We start from the raw sequence: 27,488 nt of genomic DNA, 5'->3' as shown, positions 1-27,488 counted from the left end.
GATGTATTTCTTGTCTTTGGTTACATTTAAAATGGTCAAAAAAGGAACCTGTGCAAGTAATTTATTTTTGATGTTTAAAAATATTTGTACCATCTAAAACCTTCAAATCCACCAATACAAAGAGAGAGCTTACCTTAGCAGCAACAGCTTCTATGTTTTCTCGTGTGATGCATTCAAATGTGGCGTGTTTCTCTTTGTAGTGAATGAAAGGCTCCACATTCTGTTTCAGATGAAACTCTTCTTTGGACAGGGTGTCTAAACCGAAAAAAAAAACACCCACAAAAAGGGTAAAATACAAAAGTAGAGTGAGAAAGGAAATGTGAGAACTAAAAAAAGAAGCGTAAAGGCCACTATGTGCATTTATTCATGATGTGTGCAGCACATTTAATAAAAGGAGAACTGAAAGATCTGAAGTTTTTGCTCAGGGGGATTGTAGCAAAATATGGACAGGATGTTGGCCTATCACAGACAAGATGATATTTGATGCAAGCCATCACTTTCTGATATCGCCATGGGAACTGTAAGCTCAAATGCTCACTTTTCATCATCTCTTTGTGGCTTATTGTTAAATATAGAAAACTGCAAATGTCAGCTGAGTGAGTATGTTTGGTTCTGAAACCACGAGCGACAAACTTATCAATCTGCATTCAGTCAAGAGAAACAGCTGTGGTGTCTAAACAGATATGATTTCTTCTGTGTCATTGCATCATCATCTTAATTATCAACTAGGCCATCTCCAATCCTGCCACCACCGTCTCTCCAGTTTCACTGTTTAACATTTACACCACAGTGCAACACAACACCTGACCTGAATCCCAAAGGAAGCTCACTTTGTTCCCCCTACACTCCTTGACTTCTTGTCTCTTTTATTCCCAGACATAAAAACATGCGTAAAGGAGCCAGTAAGGTGGAGACTTCCCGCTGTAGTGAGGCGACTTATTCCCGTCATTCACTGACCTGGTTTACAGATATCAAAGTCCATGGCTGCCCCCATGTTGAGGATTTTCTGGATGATGGTTTTAGCGAGAGCAGTGGGAGTGAACAGGACCGGTCTTTTCCTCTGGGTCCTTTGAGGGGTGACTGGACTGTAGGGAATCAGGTTCAGGCTCCTGCTCAGGTCACTGTCTGGGTCACCAGCATCTGTTTACAACACACAGACACAAAAAACAGCCGTGAATAGAAACTGTGGGTTACTGAACTTAAAAGAAATGTGATGAAGATACATGTAAAGATTTCGCTTGGCTAACTATGATCTTAACTGCTTTCCTGAAGTAAATAAAGTGGTCTCAATCTGAGGCCTTGTACACACGTTGCAGGGTGTTTTCAAAAATGAATATCCTGCCTAATTTGTTTTTAAAAATACTTAAGTCAACATGCTCCAGAAAAATCCACCAGTAAATGCAGATCGAAGCACATTAAACCCATATTTGGCAGTTTTTAAGACAAGCCATGCCAGCCAATCAGAACGAACCCTCATCAAAAACTCTATTTTATGGTTTATACGCAAAATCATAGGACTGGAGTTTTCCAAAATCTTTAATTCAGCCGGAATTTTCAGAAAACATTGTTTTAGTGATGTAAAACTGCAGTTTTGAGAGCTGTTTCGACAAGCCTAAACATATAAAAATATATGAGTTTTCCCAGAAACCTGGCCACGTGGGGACATGGCCTAAATCAATCCAGCTTATTTTTAGTTTTTATACTTTAAGAGTTACAACACATCCTCTCTACTCTCAGGCCTACTCTCACGACTTCTACTTTTCTGGCACAATTCCTTTTTTTATTATCATTATTTTTAGCTGTAATCTCAGCTTCCACTGTTCACTTCAGTTTCTATCAGTGATCCATTTCAATGATACGTCCAGCTTTATTCATCATGCTACTTTGGCTGAATATCAGTTATTGTGCAGTGACTAGACTTTATCTAGCAACCCTAACACTGACTTCTTATATTAAGCCACAGACATCTGTAGCAAGCAGACATAATTTTGCCTGATAAGTTACATTTTCTCGATGTTTCTTCTTAACGATGCTGTAAAGAGGATCTATTTAAATTGGACTGCCTTGCCAAAAAAAATGTCCTTGTCCAAGACTACTTTTTACTGGATACAAGGTAACGTATTTATCAGTACAGTTACATAGCGCTACGGTTTGAAAAGTGACATCAAGCAAACGTTGCAGTAGCCGGCTATATGTAGTGCTATCGGCAGCCCTGTGCTCTGACAAATCTGTCGGCTAAATGACAATAAGTAAACACTGTCAGTTTGTAAGTAGATAATCTCATTCTAAAGAGTGGATTATTAAATCAGGCATAAAACTAGAAGTGAGACTTTTTCAAGATCATTTAAAAACTCCTCACAACCGCTTCAATCAGACTGCTCACGTCCTGCATCACTCTGTACTCACCTTCAGGTCTCAGTAGCGTCTCAAAGCCTGGCCGGGGCATCGTGGTGCTGCCTGAGTTGACGATCCTTACTCGCTCACTGCTGTTCATTCGCTTGTACTTGATATCCACTCTGCTGACAAACTACGAGAACAACAGACACAGATGAGTTTAACTTTAGCTTTACAATGAAAACCTGCGCCTGTATGTTTGTTGGAGGCTTTGTTTACCTGAATTATCTGAGTGAGAAAGATTCCAGCTCTGGAGAGTCGAGGGCTGGCTTTGGGATCAGGAGAGTGGCTCAACTCCTCTGGCAGCAAGATGCTCTACAAACACATAAACAGATGATGTCTTATACACTGCCCGGCCCCCCCAAAAAAAGTCGCCATAAAAGAAAAAGGTCACACACTCTAACATTTTGTTGGACTGCCTTAAACTTTGATTACGGCACATTTACTGTGGCATTGTTTCTGCAATGTCACAAGATTTATTTCCATCCAGTGCTGCATTAATTTTTCATCAAAATCTTACACTGATGTGATGCTAACCAGAAAAAAAGGCTTCAATTTTCTAGGGAGCTTAAAGATCAGAGTCTGGAACAATGGAAGAAAGTCATATGGTCTGATGAGTCCAGACGGACCCTGTTCCAGAGTGATGGGCCACCAGGGTAAGAAGAGAGGCAGATGAAGTGATCACCCATCATGCCTAGTGCCTACTGTCCAAGCCTGTGGGGGCAGTCTATGATCTGGGGCTGCTGCAGTTGGTCAGGTCTAGGTTCAGCAACAGTCTGTGCTCAAAGAATGAGGTCAGCTGACTACCTGGATATACTGAATGACCAGGTTGTTCCACCAATAGATGTTTTTCTTCCCTGATGGCACGGCCATATTCCAAGATGATAATGCCAGGATTCATCAGGTTAAAACTCTGAAAGAGTGGTTCAGGGAGCATGAGACGTCATGTTCACACATGGATTGGCCACCACAGAGTCCAGACCTTAGCCCCATTGAGAATCTTTGGGATGTGCTTGAGAAGGCTTTGCTCAGCGGTCAGACTCTACCATCGTCAATGAAGATCTTGGTGAAAAATTAATGCAACACTGGATGGAAATACATCTTGTGACATTGCAGAAGCTTATCGAAACCATGCCACAGCATATGCGTGCTGTAATCAAAGCTAAAGGCAGTTCAACGAAATATCAGAGTGCGTGAATTTTTTTGGGGGGGTGGCAAATTGTTTTTTGGCGGGGCAGTGAATATTAACAGGTACCATTCTTCTAAACTCGATGGAACATGAAAAATTCTGGCAAAATAACAGAAAATTATGGAAATCAAACTAACTTAGAAAAAGACAGCAGAGGGAAATGAATCGGACAGAAAACATACGTAATGATGATTTGGACCAAAATAGAAAATGAATAAATAAAGAATATTCTTGTGAAATGAATGAAGACAAGTTGTGCTGAGAAATGTGTCAAACAAAATTAAAATATAGTGACAAAAAAAATCAATATTGATAAAAAAAAAATTAAAGCCTCCGTGTGGAAATTTCAGTTAGTGTTGATTTTGGTATCTGACTGTCTGTCTGTCACCTACCCTCCCACTGCTGATTCAGCAGTCAAAAGCCATTTCTCAATAAATTCAACCTCTGTGTTGATGATCTCATTTCCTTCTGAGGTCTCAAATATCTTGATTTTTTCTTTCTTTAAAATAAGCAGCTAAAAGTTTGCACAGGAGCTTTAAACAAGAACATGTTACACAGCATTTCAGCTTCTATATGTTCCTAACTATATGTGGTGATAAAGCTTTCTTTATTCAAATGATTCTGTCTTTTAGATGGATTTATGTTGCGTTTCAAGATGTGTGTATGATTTTTATATTTTTGTTTTTAAAACAGGAAATTAATAGGGACGTTTCTTACCCTGCTGTTGCGATAGTTTTCGTTCTCTTCCTTTCCCCCTCGACACACCAACCTCTGAATCTTCACAAGGAGCAGCTGCTGGGCCCTACATTCACACCCAGTAACACACATTTACGCGTTTTCACACACCCTCTGAAGTATCAAACTAAAGATGTTACATGAAAACACAAGCAGCAACATCACACAGTGTTTCATCTTTTACAAGAGCAGCTACTTCCTGTGCTCTTAGGTGACAACAGGTTGTGGGTTGTGTTAAAATGTTCACAAACCCTTGCTGCATGTTTGATAGAAAGTTTTTTTTCTTTCATTTGACAGATTAAAGGAAGTTAAGTGAGAGCACATGTAGATCTCTTGAGACCCCTGTTAAAATTTGCATAGTTGTTTAACAGTTGCATCAACTTTTGGTTCTGCTCTGAATGCTGCAGCACTAAAGCAGAACCAATGCATCACACGCATTAAAGGAACTTCTTTGTACCGTGAGTTGCTGGGTATGGTGCCACGATCAGGAAGGTCTGAGCCGGTGTAGGGGTCGACACGAGCGCAGATCCACTCGCAGCGCCCCTGGTGCCATGTGTCCAGGACATGCACCACCTCATCACAGCGCACACTCAGAGAGCAGCTGTCTGATTGGCCTGAGATGTTGAGGTTGACTCTGATGTAGAAAGAGTCGCCAGAGGCCAGTTTACCATCTGCTAGGTCCCTCTGCAGACGACGATAAGCTGGCAAACACATTAAATCATGTTAATCAAATCGGTCAATTAAAGAGTCATAGCATATAAGAGCCTGCAGAGTAACAAGGGACTTTTAATGAGCTCCTGTAAGGAGTTAACAAACTCAAGTGTTTGTTAATTTGCCTGATTCTTAGCAACAAGATGAACTACTTCTTTACAGTTATTTTTAATGTGTGAAACTGCGGCAAGGTGGGTGTCAGATGATTTTCCATGGTATAAACGCCTGATCAGTGACACATTTGACCCTTAAATGGCAGCAGAAGAGGTTTTTTTTTATTATAATATGCAATGGAAAAATGCACTCAAGCAAATCCTCCAGGTGTGTTCATGTGTTATCAAACATATCTGAGCAGACCTGGTGCCTTGTTTTCATTTAAGCCCCGTTTCCACCAAGCGGTTCAGTTCGGTACGTCTCGGTACGGCACTTAATTTGTGGCATTTCCACTGACTAATCCCTGGACAGAGCCCCAAATAACAGAACCAATCCGACCCCAGAAGGTGGAGCTACAACACTGCAGTCCATTTATTGGTCGAAAGAATCGTCACGCAGCCTTCTCTGTAACAAAGCTCGATGGCGCTTTGTACCAAGGAGCCACATGCCAATTACAAAGAGGACGAATTGCTCTTTGTTTACCAGGTCATGTTTTCTTTCTTTGATTGATTTATTAGCGGGGTACACTGTGTTGCACTACTATGGCGTCACACAAATATGTAACTGACATGGCTATCAGCATCCTGCTTACATGCCTCTCACCAATGGGGGGCACAGTTGGCAGTGGAAATGCGAAGATGGTCAGGCTTCACTGTTCCAACCTGTACCAAACTGTACTGATCAGACCTGGACTTCTTGGTGGAAACAGGGCTTTATATACATAACTGGTGTCTATAGATCCTTAATTAAGATGAATGATGCCCCCAGTGTCCAACGTGGAGACCTGTAATTCTACAATAAGGGAAACTGTAGTCATGGAGGAGAGGCTAGTTTCGTCTGATAAATGATAAATCTGACTGTATTTCAAATTAAACTGTTAAATAAAATCTGACTGTTGTTCATTTATACTATGGTCAGCCCATTAAGGTGGTGTTTTGGTTTCATTTTCTGCAACAAGAGGAGAAGGAGGCACCCCATCCACATTTTCATACAACCATTGCAGTAACTGAATCTGTGCTAATAGTCAGAACAGCACAACACCGAGTTAGATACTGTTGAAGCAAAAACACTTACAGTCAAAGTTGGTTCGATAGTGCAGCCGGACTGGTCCAGAGCAGTGCTGCAGCATCCACTGGGCTTCTTCCTGAGTGCTGGTGTCCAATGAAACGCTTTGGTTCTCACCACGGATGCACCCTTCGAGCTGGTCAGCACAAAACAGATGAATGACGTATAAGAGAGATTGTTTTTGTTTTGATATGACTCCTTTTACACTCAAACTTGTTTAATTACTAACTAGAAAAGCACTCAGAGAGCGCAGATCTCCACCAAGCATATTGTGATTGTCACCAACACTTTAGTCCTACTTTAATGTTATACTCCCTTTCAGCAGACTGTCTGCTACAATTTGGCGTTAGTTGCAGGTTTGTACAATAATTTGTTTCCTGACAGTGCTGAAAATTATGATGACCCAGTACATATTTCATATTCTCGATCTTAGTATCCAGAATATTGCCAGGATCTGGATCGTACTTTTACATCTGTCAAAAATTATGATGACCTTGCCCTGTATTGTTTTGCAAAGCAATCCGACCATTTATCAAGGAGTTATATACACATATGGTGAAAACAGCTCTATCTCACAATGATAAAGAATCCTTAAAAAAAATCCTGGATCCAGACGGTGATTCAGATCACCTCCAAAATTTAATCACTTCTTTCTTATCCCATCTTGAACATTTCCTGAAAATATCATGAAGATCCGTTTGTTACTTTTTGAGTTACGTTATTTATAGACAAACAGACAGACTCTCCTAAAAACATAACCTCCTTGGCGGAGGTAATGATCATGGTTGAAAAAGGCACCAGAAACTAAAAGGAAAAGGAAAATAGTCCCAAAAAGGAGGTTTCATGTTGTTTGAATTTTTGCATTGACTTCTTTCTTACAGTAGATCGTTTCCTATTTTTGCAATGTTTCAAATTGGAAAAGCATTTCGGGGAGATCCTGTGTCATCAAACAGCTTCAGTGAACCAGAGTTTAAACCTTGCAAAGTGAGGTACGAACCAACAGCAGGTGGTGGCCCTCTCGTAGCCCTGCGTTCTCAGCATTGGAGTTGGACTGGACGGATGAGATGAAAATCCCGCTCTCATTACCTCCGACCAAGGTGATGTCTTTCATCAGGTTGTCACCCAACAATGACAGCTCCTGAACCGGCTTCAGAGAGGAGCTGATTCTCGAGAAGGAGGACAGAGATGGACGGAACGGCCTGCCAGTGGACAGACACGAAATTACAACATTTTACACAAAAAATGCCTGAAAGTGGACAACCTGAATAATTAACTGTGAAAAAACTTCAAATTAAATTTCTGTGGTCAAAAAGTGGCCTTTTCCTTCTGATGTCACACTCAAGTTGGGGAGACAAAATAGTGGATCATGATTTGTCAGTTTCTCTCTAAATTCATCTTCACACATCAAACATCAAACACAATGGTGCGTTAGCTTTCAAGCTTCCTGCCTTGAGTGTGATGGAGGAAACTGCAGCTTTCTGACGACTCTGTGTGCGTGCCTCTACTCTACCTCTCCAGGGAGAGTTTCCTGAAGATGTTGTTGACTTGCTCGAGGTCGTAAGTGTCCATGCTTTCTGACTGATGGGACGAGGAAGAGGAGTGGACGGAGGGTGGACCACAATGCACTCCTTCCTCTAAAAAAAAAGGAGCTCTGACAGTTTAATCAAGAAAAATGTTTTAAAAATGAGCAGAAAGGGCTGTGAGTAAAAGTGTGACTTACCGTTTTCCATTTCCATGATGTCACTATCAAAGTCTGAGAGACTGAAAGAGACCAAACATTGAAGTGTTTGACTTAAAAATGAATTCTCATGTGGTATTTTTTAAAATGATGTACTACTGCAAAATCATCAACAGTCAAAGATTTTCAAACAGGCTGAAGATGTAAAAATAATCAGAATTATGATAATGAAAATAACAGACATAATTATGAATTATATTTACTTTACAAATATACACACAACTTCATGTGTGTAGATAATCTCTTATTGACTACCTGCGGGGGCGAAAGTCGTTTTCATTTTCCTTCTCCCTTTCTCTGCGGTAAAGCGATGACTTATCAGGCGGCTCAGGAACTATAGACATGATGCTAGTCTGACGGTTACGCAACTGGAAACAAACAAAACACTGATTACAGATCCTGAAACTCCACTTGTGTGTTTGTGTTCAACATTCTGTGTCCAGTACTTACTCTAATGAACTGGAGCTTGAGCGTAACACTCACCATATTTGCTCTGTTGGATGGTTCCACCACAGGGAGGGGGACTGGAGGTGTTGAGGGTGAGGAGGAAGTGAGAGCAGGAGCAGAGGAGGGTGGGTATGTAGGGGACATCATAAAGCTGGGGGAAGGGGGGAGGGAGCTGCTTTTGATGCGCAAGTTTGGTAACTGGATCTCCAAACAATCTCCTCCGTTGACTGACAGAGCTGAACCTTGGAGAGGAAAGTGCGGGAACTACGGTAAAGTAAATGTCCTGGAAATGTCAGAGGAGACTGTATGAATGAATGAACGGGATATCACCTGCAGGATGAGCAGCCTCTGACTCTGTCGGGAGGTCTCTGGGTACGCAGATAGGAGACTTGGCCCTCATCTAAAACACCCAACATCAACAGTCTTTTAGTCAGAATCAGAACCAGAATCACCCTTATTGACAAGTACCTCAAGAAAACAAGGAATTCAGGGGCGGATCTACAGGGGGGAAAAGGGGGGGCCGCTGCCCCCCTGCTGCTCCCCTAAAGTTAATGTTCTTTCAAAAAACAAATCACTGCTTTGCTTCAAAGCCCCTAAATAAGGGAAGCATTTTTTTTTAAAAAAACATAAAAATAATTATGTCCCCTTGAATATTAAGCCGCGAGTCTGTGTGATGAACCTCCTGATCTTTGTTGCTGTGTGGGTTTGGAAGAGATGACGCAGGTGGCAGAGTGGAGGGACCGAGCTTGATAACATCTGTCTGTGAAATCAGTTTCCACTGGTGATATTTTCACCTTGTTTAAAGTTCAAGTCAAATTTAATCTGTAATCCATCTGGAACCAACAGCTAAAGGTGATCGTTCAGTTCGTCCGTCAGTCACCAGCCAAAACTGTCTCTTACGTCTTGAAGTTTTAACCCCTTTCGGTGAGCTGATCAGTGAACACGACAGTATTATATGAAGCATTCATATTTTAGATTTATTGGTCATATCTATTGTCTTATATCTATCTAAAGCTGGTGTGTACTAATCCTGAAGGAGGCAGTTTAAGGAGTTTACAGTGATGAAAAAACAAAGTGAGGTAAACATCAGTTTAGTTTCATATGTTAGGATACTTGTCCTGGTGTGAAATATTATACAATGATTTTAACCCTGAAATGTTCATATCTTGTCACTTTCAGGCCAAAATGAAAAGAAAAATTGAGAAAAGAAATATTTCAAGTTGTTTTGGTAGGAAATGCAGGAGTGAGCAGGAGATGAAGCAGACAGAAAAGAGGGATATAAATGACGAAGAGAGAATGGAGGAGAAACCAGGAGATTCAGACGAGCAGAGGGCCACTGAGAGAGGAACAAAGTGAGGAAGAAGAGGAAGAAGAAGACAGTGGTGTGAGAGATGAAGACCAGAAGGTATCAGATTCAGAAAAAAGGAACAGATACTGATGAGGCAGACAATGAGGATGAGGAGGAAAAAGTTGGCAGGGAGTCAGAGAGTCAAGCCTGAGTCTCAGCTTAAATACATGGTTTGAACTGATCCATGTCAAATTCCAGCATAGTCAGATTTTCCTCTTTAAAATAATGTGGTTTAAGAAAAATCTTCTGTATGGATGTCTGGATGTAATTGATCTAATTTTACCACTGATTTTAATTAACCAAATCCTGTTGTAAAGAAACAGTGTACAGCTGCCTCTGCTTTTTTTTGTTGGGAAAAAAAACAAGAGTTTTCGTGGCTCTTTTTGATTTTTATCACTGTACTGACGTTGTCCCATACCACCCTGTCTGGATCTCCTGCCACCCCTTTGCCCCCTCATGTAAAATGCTCTAGATCCACCACTAAAGGAATTTGACTCTGGTTAACCACAATCTCTTTGTACAATAATTATAAACTCACACTAAATATTACAAAAGTAGAAAAAATTGAGCTTAAGTGGTAAAAAATATATCTAGTAATGATAAAGAGCTTTGTACAGAGAATAATCCTAAAAAAAGTATATGCATATGAGTTAAATTAAAATGAAACTATTAAAATAGTACACTGAAAGGGATGTCAAGAACTGTGCAGTTTCTGTTGATGTGTATCACAAGATATTAAAACAGGTGTAACTTCTTCTTCAAAGCTGATTGAGGAACTCAGGAGCAGTGCTGAAAATATTCAGTGGGTGGAACAATGTGATGTTTTGTTTTGCTTTCATTGACTTGTCGCGGAAGTTGTTGGCCAACCATTCCCTCATATCATCCAACCTTTCTGCGAGAGCCAGTCTGGGAGGTGAAGCTGGGTGTCATCTGTATAACAAATAACTGACTCTTCAACCCAGTGGAAACAAAGAGTTGGAAGAAAGAAGAAGGGGGCCGAAGACTGAGCCATGTGGAACTCCACATGACATTTACTGGATACTGTCCAAAGAATTGCTAACGTAGCTGAGAAAATATGAGCGTAAGACTTTGACAGTGCCTCACCCCGGCTTTGAGGTTGGGTCTGCGTTTGAGACGGGGCTCATCAGTAAAGAACTTCTCCTCAGGTGACTCATCACTGGACCATTCTGATTGGCCGGGGCAGGCTTTTAACTCCTCCCCCTGAGAGATGATGGTTGGAGGCAGGTCCCTTGGCAGACTCTTGGAGAAAATTTAAGAAAAATTGAGTCAAGTTTCTGCAAAACGCCAACACCAGAGGTGTTAGTGGAGGCTGAATCCAAAATTTATAATGTTTGTTAACCATTTACCCCAAGTGGGTCCAAAACAATGTCCTTGGAAAGCCGTCGCAGGCGACACTCCAAAGTGACCAGCTTGGCTTCTTTGCGAACAATCTCTATATGAAGTTCATCGCTCTTCTCCTCCATCTCTCGGATTTGCTTTCGGTATTTGTCTTTGTCAAGGAGACTCTGGGAGAACTGGTGCTGGGCTTCGTCACGGGCTCGAAATGCCTGACGGGCAAGACATTTTACATGAAAGAAATGCACAAAAACATGGGAGACAACTTGTGAAGGTCACCAAAAACAGGAGGACAAATTTGTGTCACCTGATCCCTCTCCTTCTCCACCTCGTCCAGCTGGATGGTGATGGTGTCCATGCGGTTTCGATACATCTCGCAGTCCTTCTGCAGCGTGGAGCACTTCAGCTCTAAGTCCTCCTTCTCCTCCAGATACTACAAACACAAACACACACACACACACACACACACACACACACACACACACGCACACACACACACACACACACACACACACACACACACACACACACACACACACACACACACACACACACACAAAACAAGTAATCAAAAGCAGTGTTAGTCATTGCTTGTTCAACAAAGGTAGATTCAGGGAAGAGAAACAGAGGGAGAAAGAAGAAAGACCAGATTACGTAAAGAGAAAGGACTCAGACGGGGGTTTTTGCACAGGGTGTGTGCAAAAGAGTGTCTCGTGGGTATTAGGCTCCCTGGTCATGTGTTGTGTTTATAGGGTGTGTTTTTCTAACACATGGGTCACACAAAAATAACCTACATTGAAAGCCTGCTTCACAAATAAAGCAAATATAAAACAGCTCAAAGGAAGCCCAAAAGTTACCAAAGCTATTTAAAAAATACTTTTTAGGAGAAATAATAAGAAAATCAAAAAAGGGATAGAGTAGAACCGTATAAAAATAAGTCAAAACAATCACAAACTTCAACAAGGATTTAACAAGCAGCCAGAGTGTGTGCTTGTTTGTGTGCATCTTCCTCACTTTGTCTCGTAGCTCCTCTGCTTGTCGGACTTCTTCGTGAAGGTTGTACAGACGGTTGACGAGGTCCTGTCGGTCTTCCAGAGCTTCCTGCCTGTCGTGTTCCAGTATGTCCAGGATGGCCTTGTCTGACTCAGGTAGAGGCCCGGGCTGTGTAGAGAAACACACACATGAAGTGTCACTAGCTGATTGATTCAAGCACTGTAAACCTGGATAAGTTGAGTTTACTTGAAAAATGCCTATAAACCAGTTACCTAAAAAAAACAGTAATGAAATAAGTTAATTTAACTCAACATCTTAAGTAGTTATGATTGTTATGGAAAATCATTCTTCAGAATATCTTTAAACTGATAAACCTAATGCGTATTTGTGACAAATTAAAATATTAAGTAATGTTAAAAAATGTTGCATATCACTGTAAAACATAAGTTGACCTGACTCAAAGTGAAAGATGTGATATAGAAAAATTGCCTTATGAATTAAGTAAATGTAATAATAAGAAATTAAAGCAGATATGAACAACGAAATTAAAAACATTTTAGAGTACAGCTGGGTCTCATATCCACAGCCTTCCCTCCTCACTCATGGTTTCAAATGCCGTCATAACAAAAATCAGCTCTAACATCATAACTTTATTAACCGTGAGTGAGGAGGGAAGGCAGTAGATATGAAACCCTGCTGTACATTGAAATATTGTTCTTCAGGGGGCACAGGTTGTCTGAGCCCCATGGCACTGACAGGTGGTCTGTGCTCCATGGCACAGGGTCCTGTACCTATTGACTGATGCAGTGTGCCTAATGGTTGTTATATTTACAAATGAAATGTTTGACTGGACTATCATTAAGCCAATTTTGGAAATGTAAAAAGATTTATTTTTGACGCAGACAGACAGTCCACGCCATGTAGAGCATAGACGACTGATTGATGTCACATAGAACACAGACAGCTGGTCCACGCTGTGATGCACAGACAAACAGTCTGTGTCATGTGGAGCACAGAGAACATTTGCCACTGCTGCACGTCCAGAAGTACAGCATGGTCTCATATCGACTGCGTCCCCTCCTCATTCACAGTTACAAAACACAGTCACAAACTAATGATTTTAAGTCGTGCTAACTAAAACAGTAACAAAAGTTGAATCTACCCCAAAATCATCAGTTTCATCACTGAAAACTCAGAAATTTGAGCAAATTGAACTTACAAACAAATCTTAAGTTTTTATAGCTTAATCCAAGTGACGAATCTAAACTTTGGGGTTTACGGTGTGGTGTTGAAATGAAACCTCTATGGGAGCCTTTTGGAGTCTTCAAGTCTGGTCTTCAAGTCTTCAAGTTTGGGCTTCTGTGTTCTGGTACCTTACCTGTATGATGGACTGAAGATCCTGTAGTTTGATCTTCAGCATTTCATTTTCTCTCTCCAGCTCAAAGATCTGCTCCCTCTTTGGCCGGTTCTCGATGTCGTTCTTCAGCTTGAGACTCTGCCTCCTTTCCATCTTACACTCCTCCTCCACTTTGTTCAGCCTGTGCTTCAGCTGATCGATCTGAACAATCACACAGAATGAGGAGATTAAAAGACATGCTCACATTGTATCACTTTGATAACACAGCTCTGTTTTCTTCACGCTGACCTCCAGCTGTAGATCTCGGCTCCTCATCACCGCCATGTTTTTCTCCTCGCTCAGCGTGGCGTACCTCATGGCCAGTTTGTAGTTTTCATCTTTGACTCTCAGCAGCTCGTCACTATAGGTGTTTCTTTCCTCTCTTAACTTATTGTACCCTGAAAAACCAACAATGCATAGTCATACAATTTTATCACAGCTTTTTAATACTTGATTCTGATTGGACGACTAAATCACACACATCCTATCAAGTCATCAAAGGGAGCCTGAAGCATTTTACTATTCTAAATCAATGAATGTTGTGAAAATTATCTCCATCAAGGAGCTTATGTTTTTGGAGGATTTGTTTGCCTGTGAACAACATAACTAGAAAAGTAACAAACAGATCTCGATGAAATTTTCAGGAAATGTCCAAAATGGGATAAGGAAGAAGTGATTAAATTTTGGAGGTGATCCAGATCACCGTCTGGATCCAGGATTTTTTTTAAAAGGATTCTTAATCATTGTGAGATAGGTCTTTTTTACCATATGTGTATATAACTCCACCATAAATGGTCAGATTGCTTTGCAAAACAAGACAAGACAAGGTCACCATAATTTCTGACAGATGTAAAAGTACGATCCAGATCCTGGCAATATTCTGGATACTAAGATCTGGAATATGAAAAATGTACTGGCTCATCATAATTTTCAACACTGTCAAGTAACAAATTATCGTACAAACCTGCAACTAATACCAAATTGTAGCAGACAGTCTGCTGAAAGGGAGTATAACATTAAAGTAGGACTAAAGTGTTAGTGACAATCACAGCATGCTTGGTGGAGGTCTGCACTCTCTGAGTGCTTTTCTAGTTTCTATTATTTGTTTTTTGGCACAGATTTGAGAGTAAATCTCTGAAAGGGAAAAGTAGAGCACAATGTACCTGTTGGTATTCTAATTTGCATAACCGTTGGTGAATGATACATCGTCCCCTTTGTGATGTTTCAGGCATGAGATTATGTCTCAGAAAGTAACACGTGCTTTATTTTACAGGAATGAGCCTGGTTCACCACTTGTGGGTTTTAACTACACAGGACACAGTGCCACCACACTGTCCTAGTTTTTATGACAAAAAGGTTTTGGTAGATTGTTTTTTCCAATCTCTCTATAAAACCAATCTGTGGTTTACCGAGCATGAGAAACCCGGCCAGTGCGGTATATTGTAGTTTCATTAAATGTCAGGGGTATTGGTTTAGATATGAGACGCTATTAATCTATTATTAGAGCTTACACACCAATTAAGTGTTAGTTTATGGTACTCTTCAATCTTAAACATGCAGAAAGCACAACACAGACAGGGAGGAGTGTGTATGATCAGAATGGTGTGTTTTCTGCTGTTTTACTCTGTTGGAAGGCCTGAAGCTCCTGATTGGCCAGCCGCAGCTTCTTCTGCTCATCCTCCAGAGTGCAGTTCTTCTTGCTGAGCTCCACCTGCTGCAGGGTTTTTGCTTTGAACTGTTGCTGCAGCTTCATCACTTCATTCATGAGGAACTGGGTCAGGCCCTCATGACCCTCCTCAACTGCAGACACGAAGCAGAAGACCGAATGTAAAAAGCTGAAGTTGTCCATATTGTGTGCTGCGATGTCTGAAACTCATTATGCAACGGGATGTGTCCTGCAAGTTGCTTAAGGGAAATCCCAGATTTTGCAATCGTTGAAAAATAGAGAGTGTTGTTTGTGTAATCAGCTGATTAATGAAAAGAAAAAGTGAAAGTTGTGAGTCTGCTGATGAAAACAAAGGTCTGAGCCTCACCCACGATGGTGGAGAAGCGCCGTGTAGGATCCTTTCCAGTGACCAGCTTGTACAGGTCTGGGTAGTAAAACTCCAGACTCTCCAGGAACGCCACGTACCCACGTTCTCCTTTAGTGTGGAGGATGTCGAGAAGACGACCTGGAGGAGGAAAGGCCATCCATGAGTAACATACAAAAAAGAAAAGCATCTACCTGTACCTCTGGCCTTTTAATGCCCTGATGATAAAAGTTGTTCAGGCATGTTTTCTCTTCTCATTTTAATTCCAAAAATAAAATCCTTTTTGCATTTAGAGAATTGATTTGTCACCCCTCATCTTTTGTTTCATTCTTTCCCACACATCTCTCTACTTACTCGTGCGGTTTGCCTTGGAGACGAGCAGCATGGAGGTGAGAATCTCATCCTCGTCCTGCACATCCAGGACTTTGCATTGGCGGAGGTAGGGGGTGAGTTTTGCAGGGGTGATGTTGCGACACAGTTCGTAACGTTTGCACTCCACCTTCTCCCACATCACCTCCACTTCGTTCTCCATCTCTGACGTCCTAAAAAGCAGCAGAATCCTCAGGGTCATGCAACAGTATTAATCAGTTTATGTGAATTTCTGTCATTGAAATTGAAGTGAAAAGTGAGAAGTGTGTAAAAGTTCGTATTGTGTGAAAGTGGCCATAAATCAAAGCTGCAGCGACAGTTGGGGGTGGATATCATTGTTGCCATAGTTAAGATGCATATCAAGACAGTCTGAGTGTCAAATGATGAAAACATGAATTATTTCTTTATCAGACTTGTTATTATGATGCTGGGTAAGATTATGATGTTTAATCATGTGGTCATCTACTAAATGATGACTGACAAGTAGGGATAGTATTGATAATATCTTATTGATACAATTGCTCTCTGATTCTTTATCAATTCTTTTATCTTGTGAATTTTCTCTGAACAAAAAGTAGCTCTACTGGTTTTCTGTGTCAACAACACTTTTTTGATTTTACAAGTAAATAAATAAATGGCATAAATAAAATTTAAAAAGTAAAAATTGCACGTCATGAGACGATGTACTGTTTTCTTATATAATTTAAGAGAAAATGCAAACCTAAAGCTTAAAAAATGTGCTTACTACATTGAAAAGTTTCTGTATCACTGTCCATGGCATTAAACTATGGAACAGACTAAGTGCAGAACTTAAACAAATTTTAAATATGGGTTTTATAAATATATTGTTATGGGTAGTGGTGTGCCGATCAATCTAAAATATTGATATATTGGTGCCAACGTTGGGATTAGTATTGGTCAATACTTGGGTGATGAGATTGATTCTTAAGTTTCAGTTTCTTTTCTCTACATGTGCTCCGCTCATACATACATAGATAGATAGATAGATAGATAGATAGATAGATAGATAGATAGATAGATAGATAGATAGATAGATAGATAGATAGATAGATAGATAGATGGAACTTTGTCTCCTCTGCAGTAAAAACAGAAATGTGTCTTTGACACAGCTCTAAGTACAAATTTAAACACGCTTAGAAACCCACTAAATCTTGCTTTGAAAGTTGAAAATGTATTGATTTTCTTTTTATGTCATTTTGTTTATGTGTGAGAGGGAGTGCGTTTGTAAGACCACGTGTGTGATGTGGCTCTTTGTAGTACCACTGTAATTTTTGTGGCTCTTGGTCTCTGACCGGTTGGCCACCCCTGGTATAAATGATTCATTGTATATCTAATGTACATGTTTAAAAAATGTTTTGGAACAAAAGACAGTGTTATAATTTAATATAATGCATTTCAAAGGGGTAGGATTAGATAAATTGATACTTCTTCCTAATCCTTGAACCAAGAAACTAAGTCAGTGATTGTCTTGTTCTGTTTTAATTTTTTTCTGATTACCATTTATTTGTATTACTCATTGTTTAACTTGTCATCTACATGAACGGCATAAAGTCATTCATTTAGTCATTCATTCATTCATTTATTCATATTTTATTAAATGACATAGGTCAACTAGTGTCTTGAAGTGGTTATAGCAATGCTTTGAGTTGTTTAGAACATTGAGGTTGCCGTAGTTATGGTGAAGTCAGCCATGAGCCTGTGCCATGGACTGTATAAAACATGGACGTAGTCTCACTGACGTCACCCGTCTGTCTCTGAAACGGAAAATGAAGCACATTGGCTATAGGGGTCATATTGGAAGTGGTAAGGGCTTCATGTACAGCTATGTTGCGCCTGTCAGTCACGTGACCCTGAGCTGTGACTCTGATTGGGCGAGCTTGTGATCTTAATAGCCTCTGAATGGTGAGGTAAGATAAAAATTCACCCCATGTACAGTGTGTGCCAATAGTAAAGTTAGCGACTCAGACAGGAAACATTTTTTGAACCAGACTGTAAATAGGTTAATGTCTGCTTAAAATTACTTTTTTTGGCTTGGTGTGTTCGTAACTTCTGGTGCTTCTGGAGCTAGCCTCAAGCGGACACTTGGAAACAGCAGATTTTAGCACTTCAGCATTGTCTCATATTCTTGGACCAGAGGCTGCAGCTTGGTCTGAAGGCCTATGTACCTTTTCTTCTATCTTGCCTGTTAATATTTTTATATTTAGAGTTTCCAATATAGTTTACAGAGACTAACTGTTAAGTGTTCCTGTGATGAAAGTCGAAATTCTGTTGTAAAACCAAAGTTATCCCGATGTATGCTAACAAGTAGCATATCAATGCAATTTCCCATATACGTTAGCATCAAGCTAGCGCTATTCCATCTTTTTTTTTTTTCCTTCTGGTACATTTAGAGAAGTATACCATGTTGAATGTACTGAACAGGAATCTCTTGTGTAAGAGTGATGTGCATTTCTTTGTGAGTTGAATTCTTCAATCAAACTTCAGGCTGAAAATCCCGAATCAGAGTTTTCTTGGGAAACTGTTAACTGCTAAGCTAAAATAGCTGGGGCAAATAATTGACTTAAAGTCCAGCAGCTTCTACTTCATGTAAGAAATCAACAAAGGAATCGTTTAGCCTTAACGCTAAAGGTGTTGATGGACTGAACCATTTCTCATTGATTCTTAACAGAAGCTGTTTTTTCATTCCCATCCTGAGACGTAAACAAAACCACTTAATGAATAACAACATCTGAATTTATGTTGTGATATAACTTATTGGTTAAAACTGACAGACCCCTGTATTAGTATAATTATCAGAAACACACACACACACACACACACAGTCTGATACACTTTAACTGACGTCTTTCCATTTACCTTCCTCTTTTTCTGCACACACACGCACACACAATTGCATTGATAAACTATCTTTATTTTCCTCTCCCTCCTACATGACCCCCCCCCCCCCCTTCTGCTTCTGTGTCTGCCTTTCTCCTGAACACACACACACACACACACACACACATCTCCAGGATTTGCATGCTGTCCTCTCAGTGCGTCTGTTCCCACAATCCCGCTTTGTGACTTGCAGCCTACAGTTAGTCAAATCAGAGCTATCTGATGCCTTTCCTCATGTAAACACACACACACACACACACACACACACACACACACACACACACACACACACACACACACACACACACACACACACACAGTCTAGAAACACGCTTTTGTCTGTCACTGTCACCTGCAGCGGGCATGTGTCGAGTTGAGCTATCAGACATGAGACAAACACATGAGGCGACATCTCTACATGACCCTCAGTATCTGTGTGTGTGTGTGTGTCTGTGTGTGTGTGTGTGTGTGTGTGTGTGTGTGTATGTGTGTGTGTGTGTGTGTGTGTGTGTGCGCGTGTGTGTGTGTGTGTCTGTGTTTCAGCTCCTCTCAGGGACTTCTCATCTGTTGCACAAATCAATTATTCTACTGTTACTTTTCACATGCAGCACGCTGCAGAAATATCACATCAACATATTATTCTTGTCTTCAGTCACAGCAGATGATAAAACCACAAGTGCATGCAGAAAACACACACACACACACACACACACACACACACACACACACACACACACACACACACACACACACACACACACACTGCACACGCACGCACAGACCCCCTCAGTAACCACATGCTTGTTTCCTCTTCTCTCTTTTCTTGTTTTGGAGTTCATTACCGAGAAAGCTCGTCCCTGCTTCCTCCTTTTCAGACCAGATGTGAGTAGTAGCTCTCTTCCTGTGCCCTCTTTTCGTCCTGTCTGTTGCTGCTTTTCTTTGTAGTAATGTGGTCAGGGGAACTGGCTGGGTTTTTTAGAGCAGATTGTGTTTATATGTGCAGGAGTGTCCTGCTAAACTTTGACTTTCCCCCTTTTTGCAGCAGCAGATTAAAAAAAATCACCGTTCCTGCATCAAAGTGTTTAGTGCTCCTCTTTTATCACTCAAACACTGCTCCGCCCAGGAGTTACTAATGATGACTTCTTTAATTAATCTGCAAAATAACGGATAAGAGGATACTATTGTCTTAACTGTTAAACTTCCACTTTGTGAATGTCAAACCAAATGTTTCCACTTCAATATTTGCACTAAACGTTAAGCACAGTTAAGCAGACTTCCCACCATTCCTGACTAAGCCTTGAAGTCTTGAATTACATCTCAAGTTTTTACTCATGAGAGGCCTCAGATTTTAGATGCATTTGGCTTAATATTTTTACAAACAGTCCATGACTCTTTTTGTGCATTTGTTTGGTCTTGTAAAAGTTCACAGCTAGTACGACAGTATCAATAAAATAAGCAATTTGTGAACAAAAAGGAGAAGTAGATGAAGTCTACAAAATACAAGTTGGGGCAGATTTGGCTTCAAGATGAATAAAACAGGCAGTAAATGGTTGATATGAGACAGAAAGCAGCACAGAGAACATCCTCCAAGCTTTGAATAAATGTGTTTGATCTTTTATTCAGCTGTGAAAACATTGTACTGTTTTTTTTTTTTTTTGTTTGTTTTTTTTTTTTTGGGGGGGGGGTCAGACCTCTGAACATTTTGAAGAGTCTGAAATTTGATTCTTAAAAATCAGCAGAAAATCTTAGAAAATGAAAATCCACAACAAGCACTAAACAAACAGACAAACCTTGACTAATCTCAAACTTCTCCTTGCATTAAAATGAATATTTCCGCTACTGTTGTATTAATGTACATTGTAATCTCTATGTAACCATGCTTGGTTTGGCCATAAGATTATTTTTTAACTTTAAATCCACACAATCTGTTTCTAAACAAAAAAAAACCCCATTATTTTCTAACCATAGAAATGAAAAAAAAAAAGACAAAAGTCTACATTTTTAAACAACTCTTCTTCTAAATCAATTCATGTCATTCCCTGCACTTTCTCTTTAAAAACATTGTTATAAGATGTTTTTAAATGCTTACTTTCAGATGAAACTTAAATTCAATGTTTTAAACATTGCTTTTAAGTCTTAATCTAGACTGCACTTTTTAAATCAAAATTATATCTATCTATCTATCTATCTATCTATCTATCTATCTATCTATCTATCTATCTATCTATCTATCTATCTATCTATCTATCTATCTTTGTGTAAATATATAAATATATATTTCTAAACATGAAATGAGTTTATGGTTGATCAACTGGCACAATGAAAATACACTTTAATTTAGTTTGAAAACATATATATATATATATATATATATATATATATATAATTTTTTTTTGGACTACAGTTTTTGGATATTGCAGCAGAATTTTTTCTTCTGGGTTGAGACAAGTAAACAAGAAAAGACGCTCAAGATCAAACAGCACACAATTGACAACAAGAAAACTGCCGTTTATTTTAGCAGAACAGCAGATGGTTAAAGCTTTTTTTTAGTAGCGTTATCCCTTTAAGTTTTACCTTAAAACTGTGAAGATTTCCACGAACAGAAATAAGCTTAGGGCCATTGTTTAAGTCATTGCATTTTAAAACCTAAGCAAAGATCTGGATTTTAATGTTCTTTAGTTAAACTGTTGTAAAAAAAAAAAAAAAAATCCCTCAGCTCTCTAAAATTTTCAACTTTTCTGAAAGAGTTTCTTATATTTGTGCCAATTTTCAAGTGTTGAGTATTGTAGTCTAAAGTGATGATATCCCTTCACAGACACATCAGGCAACAGGTGATATAAACCTGCGTCCGAGCAGAAAACTTTGAAGAAATTAGAAACTGCTTTTAGGCTGTTAGAGAGAAAAAAAAAACACACTTATCGATACAAGAACCAAGGAGCTGGGGAAATTTACAGAAAAGTAAATAAAGATTAAATAAATGAAGCTTTTTGTATGTTTCTTTCTTTTTCTTAGTTTCTACAGGAGTTTAAAATGAAAACAGGGCAGCTGTCCTGTTACATGTATCCTCGTACAGCATTATTACAGACTATTGTCACTGATTATGAATGACTCTTTTCAAATTATTATTTTTTTGTACGGACCAACTACATAAAATGTAACATTTTTGTACAACCTCTCTATACTGACGATAATTTGTTCTTAGTTTTTTGAGATTAGGAGAACGGAGGCTCATTTTAGCTCCTGACTTTGTATTTTTATTTTGTAACAAACACACTTTGACATGTTCAGACGGCTCAGTGAGAAACTTATTCTGTTAATGCTTTGGTGGAAACAGAACTCACTTTATATCAGTCTGAATTTCTGCAGCTCATGTCAGTCACTTAATCTGACAGGAGCTGTTGATCTCAGCCTGAGGGGTCTGTGGAGTCACCGTGAGGCACATGTCAGTGATTTCCGCTTTGTTTTCTCCTGTTGTGACCCAGATTTATTTTAGTCTCAGACAACCACAGATACAGTCTACACAGATGCACATAATGAAAATACATAATGTCATGATGCTGAGAAAAAGGCAAAAATCATCCAACTCTAATCAGCTCAAACCAAACTGCTGATGAGCCAAAGACGACAAAGTTTAAAGCTTAATCTAAAACGTGTTTGTTGCTGTGACAAAGAAAGGTTTGACCTTTCTAATGTTCAGGCTCAGTGATCTATAGGGGCTCGCTGTGGTGTATACTGGACTGGGATTGGCTGGCCAGAGGAGCTGATGAGCTGATGTGATTGGTTCAGGTGAACAAACTATAATAGAGGCTGCTTTGTGCAGCAGACGAGCTGAAGCTTAGAGGAATCTGATATGTGAGCTCAGAGAGGGAGCAAAGACGGTGAAGAGGGAGCAGAGATTAACTTCCTCTGGCTGACAGACACATGTATGTGTGCATGACAGGCATCATGTGTTTACTTAGCATGTTCACAAAAAGGAAAATGTAATGTTTCATTTCAAATATGAACAACTTCATTGGAAGACATATAAATCTGGACCACAGTGAGACATTTTCTTATAGCACAAAGTCAATGAAAAGGATTGATGGGAAATAAAAAGCCTGTTTTTCATGAGATATTTAAAGCTGAGTGCTGATAACTGATAATAGAGCATTTACAGAAATACATGCTTGTTTGTCCAAATTATGAGGTAGGATAGGCAATGAGAAATTAAGTTACGGATTTATTTAAAGAAGGTTGAAACTTTGCTGAGCAAATATCATAGCAGAAATTAAAAGCAGTAGAATATATGTGAAGTAATTTGAGGAAATATATGATATGAAAAAATACGATGCACCATTGTATGAAAATATTTAACTGTTAAACTCATGCTCACACATTTTTTCCCCCTAACTTTCTGCGCAGTGACGTTAAACGTCAGGTTTCATTGTGCACCCAGTGGCTAAAGATGCCGCCCATCTATGATGGCTCTTCCATCATTAGATACACAACACGCATCACTAAAGACACAGACACAGATCCAGATTGTTGAATGTTTGGACACAAAGCCAACAGCTTGATCGATGCAGAGATTTCCCAAAGCTGGCACAACAGCATCTTTACCAATAACTCTGTATACATACAACACCTGTGTCCTCTGAGCATGCTCAGTAGGCTGACAGTGACAGTACTGATTGACACGTGAGAACAAGAGGTAGGCTGAAATAGGTTTTAACTTTGTTGCAGGAAATCCACATTAGTGGTTTGAGCCTCCTTCTTAATGACTGTTCGTCTGCAGAGATTACTTTAAGACAGGGGTGGCCAACCAGTCTGAGACCAAGAGCCACAAAAATGACCGTGGTACTGCAGAGAGCCACATCACACACGGGGTCTTCCAAACACACTTCCTCTCACACATAAATGAAATGACATAAAATGAAAATCAATACATTTCCAACTTTCAAAGCAAGATTTATTTTTTTGTGTGTGTGTTTAAATTCGTACTAGAGAAGAGAAACTGAAACTTAAGTATCAATCTGTACACCCAAACATTGATCAACACTGATCCCAACGTTGGCATCAATATATCAATATTTCAGATTGATCGGCACACCACTACTCTTAACTTTATGTTTATGAATTGATCGAAGAGACGCACGCTGAAAGGCAAAGAGCCACATGCGGCTCCTGAGCTGCAGGTTGGCCACCCCTGCTTTAAGTAATCTGCTCTGCATGTTGATACTACCAACAATTACTGCACCCTCTGTAGCTTTCTTTTACTTCCAGTTGTATGCATTGTGTTTCTGATTAGCTAAAGCAACACAATACAGAGGGAAAAATTATTTAGGATACATTTAATGTAACAGAAAAATGTTGATAGGTGAATGTAAGGAATAAACAGTGGCTGATCGTTAACATTTCTAAAGACTAAGTGAAGAAAATGCTTGAACAGATTTTGAATTTGAATTTGAGGTATAAATATGTTTTGATATGATGTGAAACAATGTGAAAGAGAGACAATTTAACATAATATAACACAGGAAATCAGGCCCATAATAAAAACAATTTCAATACGCAGACGCACCACTGGATGTGATACAAAAAAAGTGCAGATTTAATGTCATACACTCAGGTGTGAGGATTCAACCATGAAGCATTGAGTTAAACTGGAGGGGTAAACTATTTGAATCATTATTTGTTGCACTGATAATTAAAGAATCAGTGGTAGACGCCCAGGGTTTGTTTATCTTTTCAGTCAGGACTTTGATAAACTGCCATATCAACATTCATTAAGTACAGGAGTGAATGGACACCACTATTAATGAGTCAAGTGTTGTTTCACTATCTGGCATGATACTACAAAACGTGACTTTAAATGAGCTCTAGTATTTCCCTGCTTCTTCCTGAATGGTTCACATTGTCCTCTGCACCTGCTGCAGGAATCCCAAACATTCTGATATTGCTACATACAGGTTAGCATGATGACAGGAAATTGGCTTCAAAGTTAATTAAAGCTTCCTTTCTTTTTATTTCCTTTTTCTTTTACAAGCCAAGAACATGTCAACACTCGTCCAGGCTCTGCTGACATGCTGTTAAACTGGGCGCAGGTGCAGGTCAACAAGTTCTCTGAGTAACTTCTAACCAAAGTGCGCACTGCTGGTTTATCTATCACTTCTTATTTACTAAAATGAGTCCAAACCGGCGAGGACACCAAGTGTGATTGGTTCCGTTTCATCAGTGGACTCTGAGGACGTAAATGAGGACATTAGAGGTATTTCCTACCTGAGGCGCAGTGGTGGTAAACGCGTTTTGTCCGGCGCAGAAGCCGGTTAGTTTGTGTTGATGTCTTGTTGGTTTCACAGAAAACGACTGTAAACGGTGAATCCCAGAGGCTCAGGTTGTTTCCATTTGTCCGACAGACACGGGACTTCAAACGGGACTGAAGAGCGGATGCAACTGACTGTTACATTCATACGGAGAGAGACAGAGACAGAGACAGAGACAGAGAGGGAGGTGGGCGGTGAGATCGGATGGAAATAAGTTGTGAGGTGAGAAACCCTCTGTCCTCTGAACACACAGTGGAGCAGTCAGAGCCTCCAGCGCAGAGGAAATAAGTTTGGATGACATACAAAACTTCTGTCAGTGCATTAAATAGTCCAGTTACCAGTCCCCTCGGAATAAAAATCAATAACAAAACAGGTTTATGTCATAAAAAGTATTGACAAATCTGTACCTTGTCCATTGAATTCCATGTTGAAGTAAGTATTTCTTTGTGCACAAATGCAGGTGTAACAGAGATTTCACCTGCCTATAAATGTCACGATTTGCCAAATAGTTTGTGTAAATTATGTTTAACTCTAAGACTGGTGTTTTGTGTGTAGCATCAGCGCCCTCTGCTGGACATGTTACGCTTTTTCCTGGTGACAACGACGTTCTTCTGAGATGACTCCAGAAGTTATTAAACAAAAAAAGCCAATAATAATAATAATAATAATAATAATAATAATAATAATAATAATAATAATAATAATAATTATTATTATTATTATTATTATTATTATTATTATCAATATAATCTTAAAAATGAATTGATGCTGTCCCACAGTTAGCTTATTATAACTTTCATTTCGAGATTTCAGTCCCTTTGATTGATGTCATAAATATCTGTTTTTTTTCTTTCTTTCTTTTTTTTTTTAAATAATTCATTTTAGCCGTGTTATAACTTCAATATGCGAGAAAAATCCATAGAGCCAGGTTTTCTAAGCTGTAATATCAGCACATTCCTATAAATGTATACATACTGCCCAGTTAGTATTATAATAGAATAAAACCTGTGTGCACCCTTTCCCCTTATGTTATGTAAGAAATGTAATTTTCTTAATTCAGTTATGACAAGGCAAGCGGGTAGCTGTAAAGTCCAAAGGCTTAATATTATAATAGGAGCTGAATATCCCTTTGGGGTCTGAAGGATGTCATTCATTGAACACATTGATTGATTTATGAAATAATAATAATAATAATAATAATAATAATAATAATAATAATAATAATAATAATAATAATAATAATAATAAATATGTGCATAAAAATCAAATCTTGAAGATGTAAAAAGTAGTTATTGAAGTTAACTAAATTGGCAAAAATCTATTAGTTGTATTTTTTTTTATAAATTACTCAGTGCTTTAATCCAAATCTCATTATGACTTCCTTTTCTGATACAGCTCTGAATTTTAAGGCCTGGATGAGTGAAACCTTTACAGACATCTCTACTGCTATAGACTTATGGGATGTCTGTCTTGATTCCTGAAAAGTTTGTCCAGACCCGAAAAAGTTCCCAATGACTTGGATCTGTGCTGTGTGTGCCCTGATGTGATACTGTTGTCTACCAGCAGGTGTCACAGTTGACATGTGTTGAACCTGGTTAATAATGAAGCGCCTGAGATGCTGTTTTTCTGTCTGTGACAATCAATTTGTAAAAAAAAATTAAGCTGACTGTGTCTTCAGGTACTCAACACTATGACACAACATTAATCAGTCATTTATGACCTTTAAATCAAAAGATACCAGCCCTGAAATGTGTTAAACTTTTTGTTTATCCGAAATAGACCAAAACACTGAGCATCAGATTTCTAAACAGAAGACAGAAGCAGTAAAAGTTCACCTTTAGGTGTACAGTTTGAGCAACTAAACCTTCAGTTAGCATTTGGAAAAAAATGATGGACCACACACTTTTTGGGTAAGTTAACTATCAAGACGTCAGTGGTACACCCAGGTAGAGTTACTGTGTATAGGTTAACTTTTGGATGCACTAACTTAACATGTAACTTGACCTCAACTCCACATAGATTTACTACTTATGAATAGAAAATACTGAATAGTATAAAGTTGGGTCCAAAATGGCACAAATCTGTGTTGGTGAAAGTGTGATCAAAACTTGTGAGGACTCTATCATTCTCCTGTCTGTGGAGGCCGAGTTGTGTGTCCTGTGTGTGGTTTGCAGTAGCTTCACTCTCTGTCGGGGTCCTTGTCTCTCCTGCTGACCTCCTAATCCTGTGCAGACGCCCCCGTCATCAGATCTATTTTCCCCCCGGGGTGAGGCACCACAACCAGCTGCTGGGGATTTTCTCCCTGCTTCTTCTGCGTCTCTTCCTGTGTCCCTTCAGTCACATCCAACAGCCTTCTCGCAGTCG

The 27,488-nt window shown here is 39.4% G+C and overlaps 1 protein-coding gene across 4 annotated transcripts in view; it reads right to left on the bottom strand.

Annotated features, from left to right (window-relative positions):
• card11 (caspase recruitment domain family, member 11) overlaps positions 1–27,488 on the bottom strand; it is a 54,615-nt gene that overhangs the window by 3,948 nt on the left and 23,179 nt on the right. For 2 of the 4 annotated variants that reach the window (XM_074696075.1, XM_074696076.1), the window contains exons 2-24: positions 25,081–25,258; positions 15,910–16,097; positions 15,559–15,696; positions 15,149–15,325; positions 13,775–13,923; positions 13,508–13,687; positions 12,151–12,297; positions 11,444–11,569; positions 11,148–11,348; positions 10,885–11,040; positions 8,763–8,832; positions 8,469–8,674; positions 8,241–8,353; positions 7,968–8,008; positions 7,758–7,881; positions 7,245–7,446; positions 6,257–6,383; positions 4,776–5,019; positions 4,301–4,385; positions 2,614–2,709; positions 2,407–2,527; positions 958–1,140; positions 134–255 (exon numbers count right to left, since the gene is read on the bottom strand). In XM_074696075.1, coding sequence (XP_074552176.1) covers positions 134–255; positions 958–1,140; positions 2,407–2,527; positions 2,614–2,709; positions 4,301–4,385; positions 4,776–5,019; positions 6,257–6,383; positions 7,245–7,446; positions 7,758–7,881; positions 7,968–8,008; positions 8,241–8,353; positions 8,469–8,674; positions 8,763–8,832; positions 10,885–11,040; positions 11,148–11,348; positions 11,444–11,569; positions 12,151–12,297; positions 13,508–13,687; positions 13,775–13,923; positions 15,149–15,325; positions 15,559–15,696; positions 15,910–16,087 — 3,186 coding nt within the window. In that variant the 5' untranslated portion in view covers positions 16,088–16,097; positions 25,081–25,258. Of the gene's footprint in view, positions 1–133; positions 256–957; positions 1,141–2,406; positions 2,528–2,613; positions 2,710–4,300; positions 4,386–4,775; positions 5,020–6,256; positions 6,384–7,244; positions 7,447–7,757; positions 7,882–7,967; positions 8,009–8,240; positions 8,354–8,468; positions 8,675–8,762; positions 8,833–10,884; positions 11,041–11,147; positions 11,349–11,443; positions 11,570–12,150; positions 12,298–13,507; positions 13,688–13,774; positions 13,924–15,148; positions 15,326–15,558; positions 15,697–15,909; positions 16,098–25,080; positions 25,272–27,488 lie in introns of those variants that run through there. The other 2 variants (XM_074696077.1, XM_074696074.1) reach the window with 2 other exon arrangements.

This window comes from Halichoeres trimaculatus, unplaced genomic scaffold, assembly GCF_033239565.1.
Source record: "Halichoeres trimaculatus isolate MK-OKI-2021-1 unplaced genomic scaffold, fHalTri1.1 fHalTri1_scaffold_20, whole genome shotgun sequence".
Classification (NCBI taxonomy): domain Eukaryota; kingdom Metazoa; phylum Chordata; class Actinopteri; order Labriformes; family Labridae; genus Halichoeres; species Halichoeres trimaculatus.
Note: the sequence above shows the minus strand (reverse complement) of the source record. Positions and strands in the feature narration are given on the sequence as shown.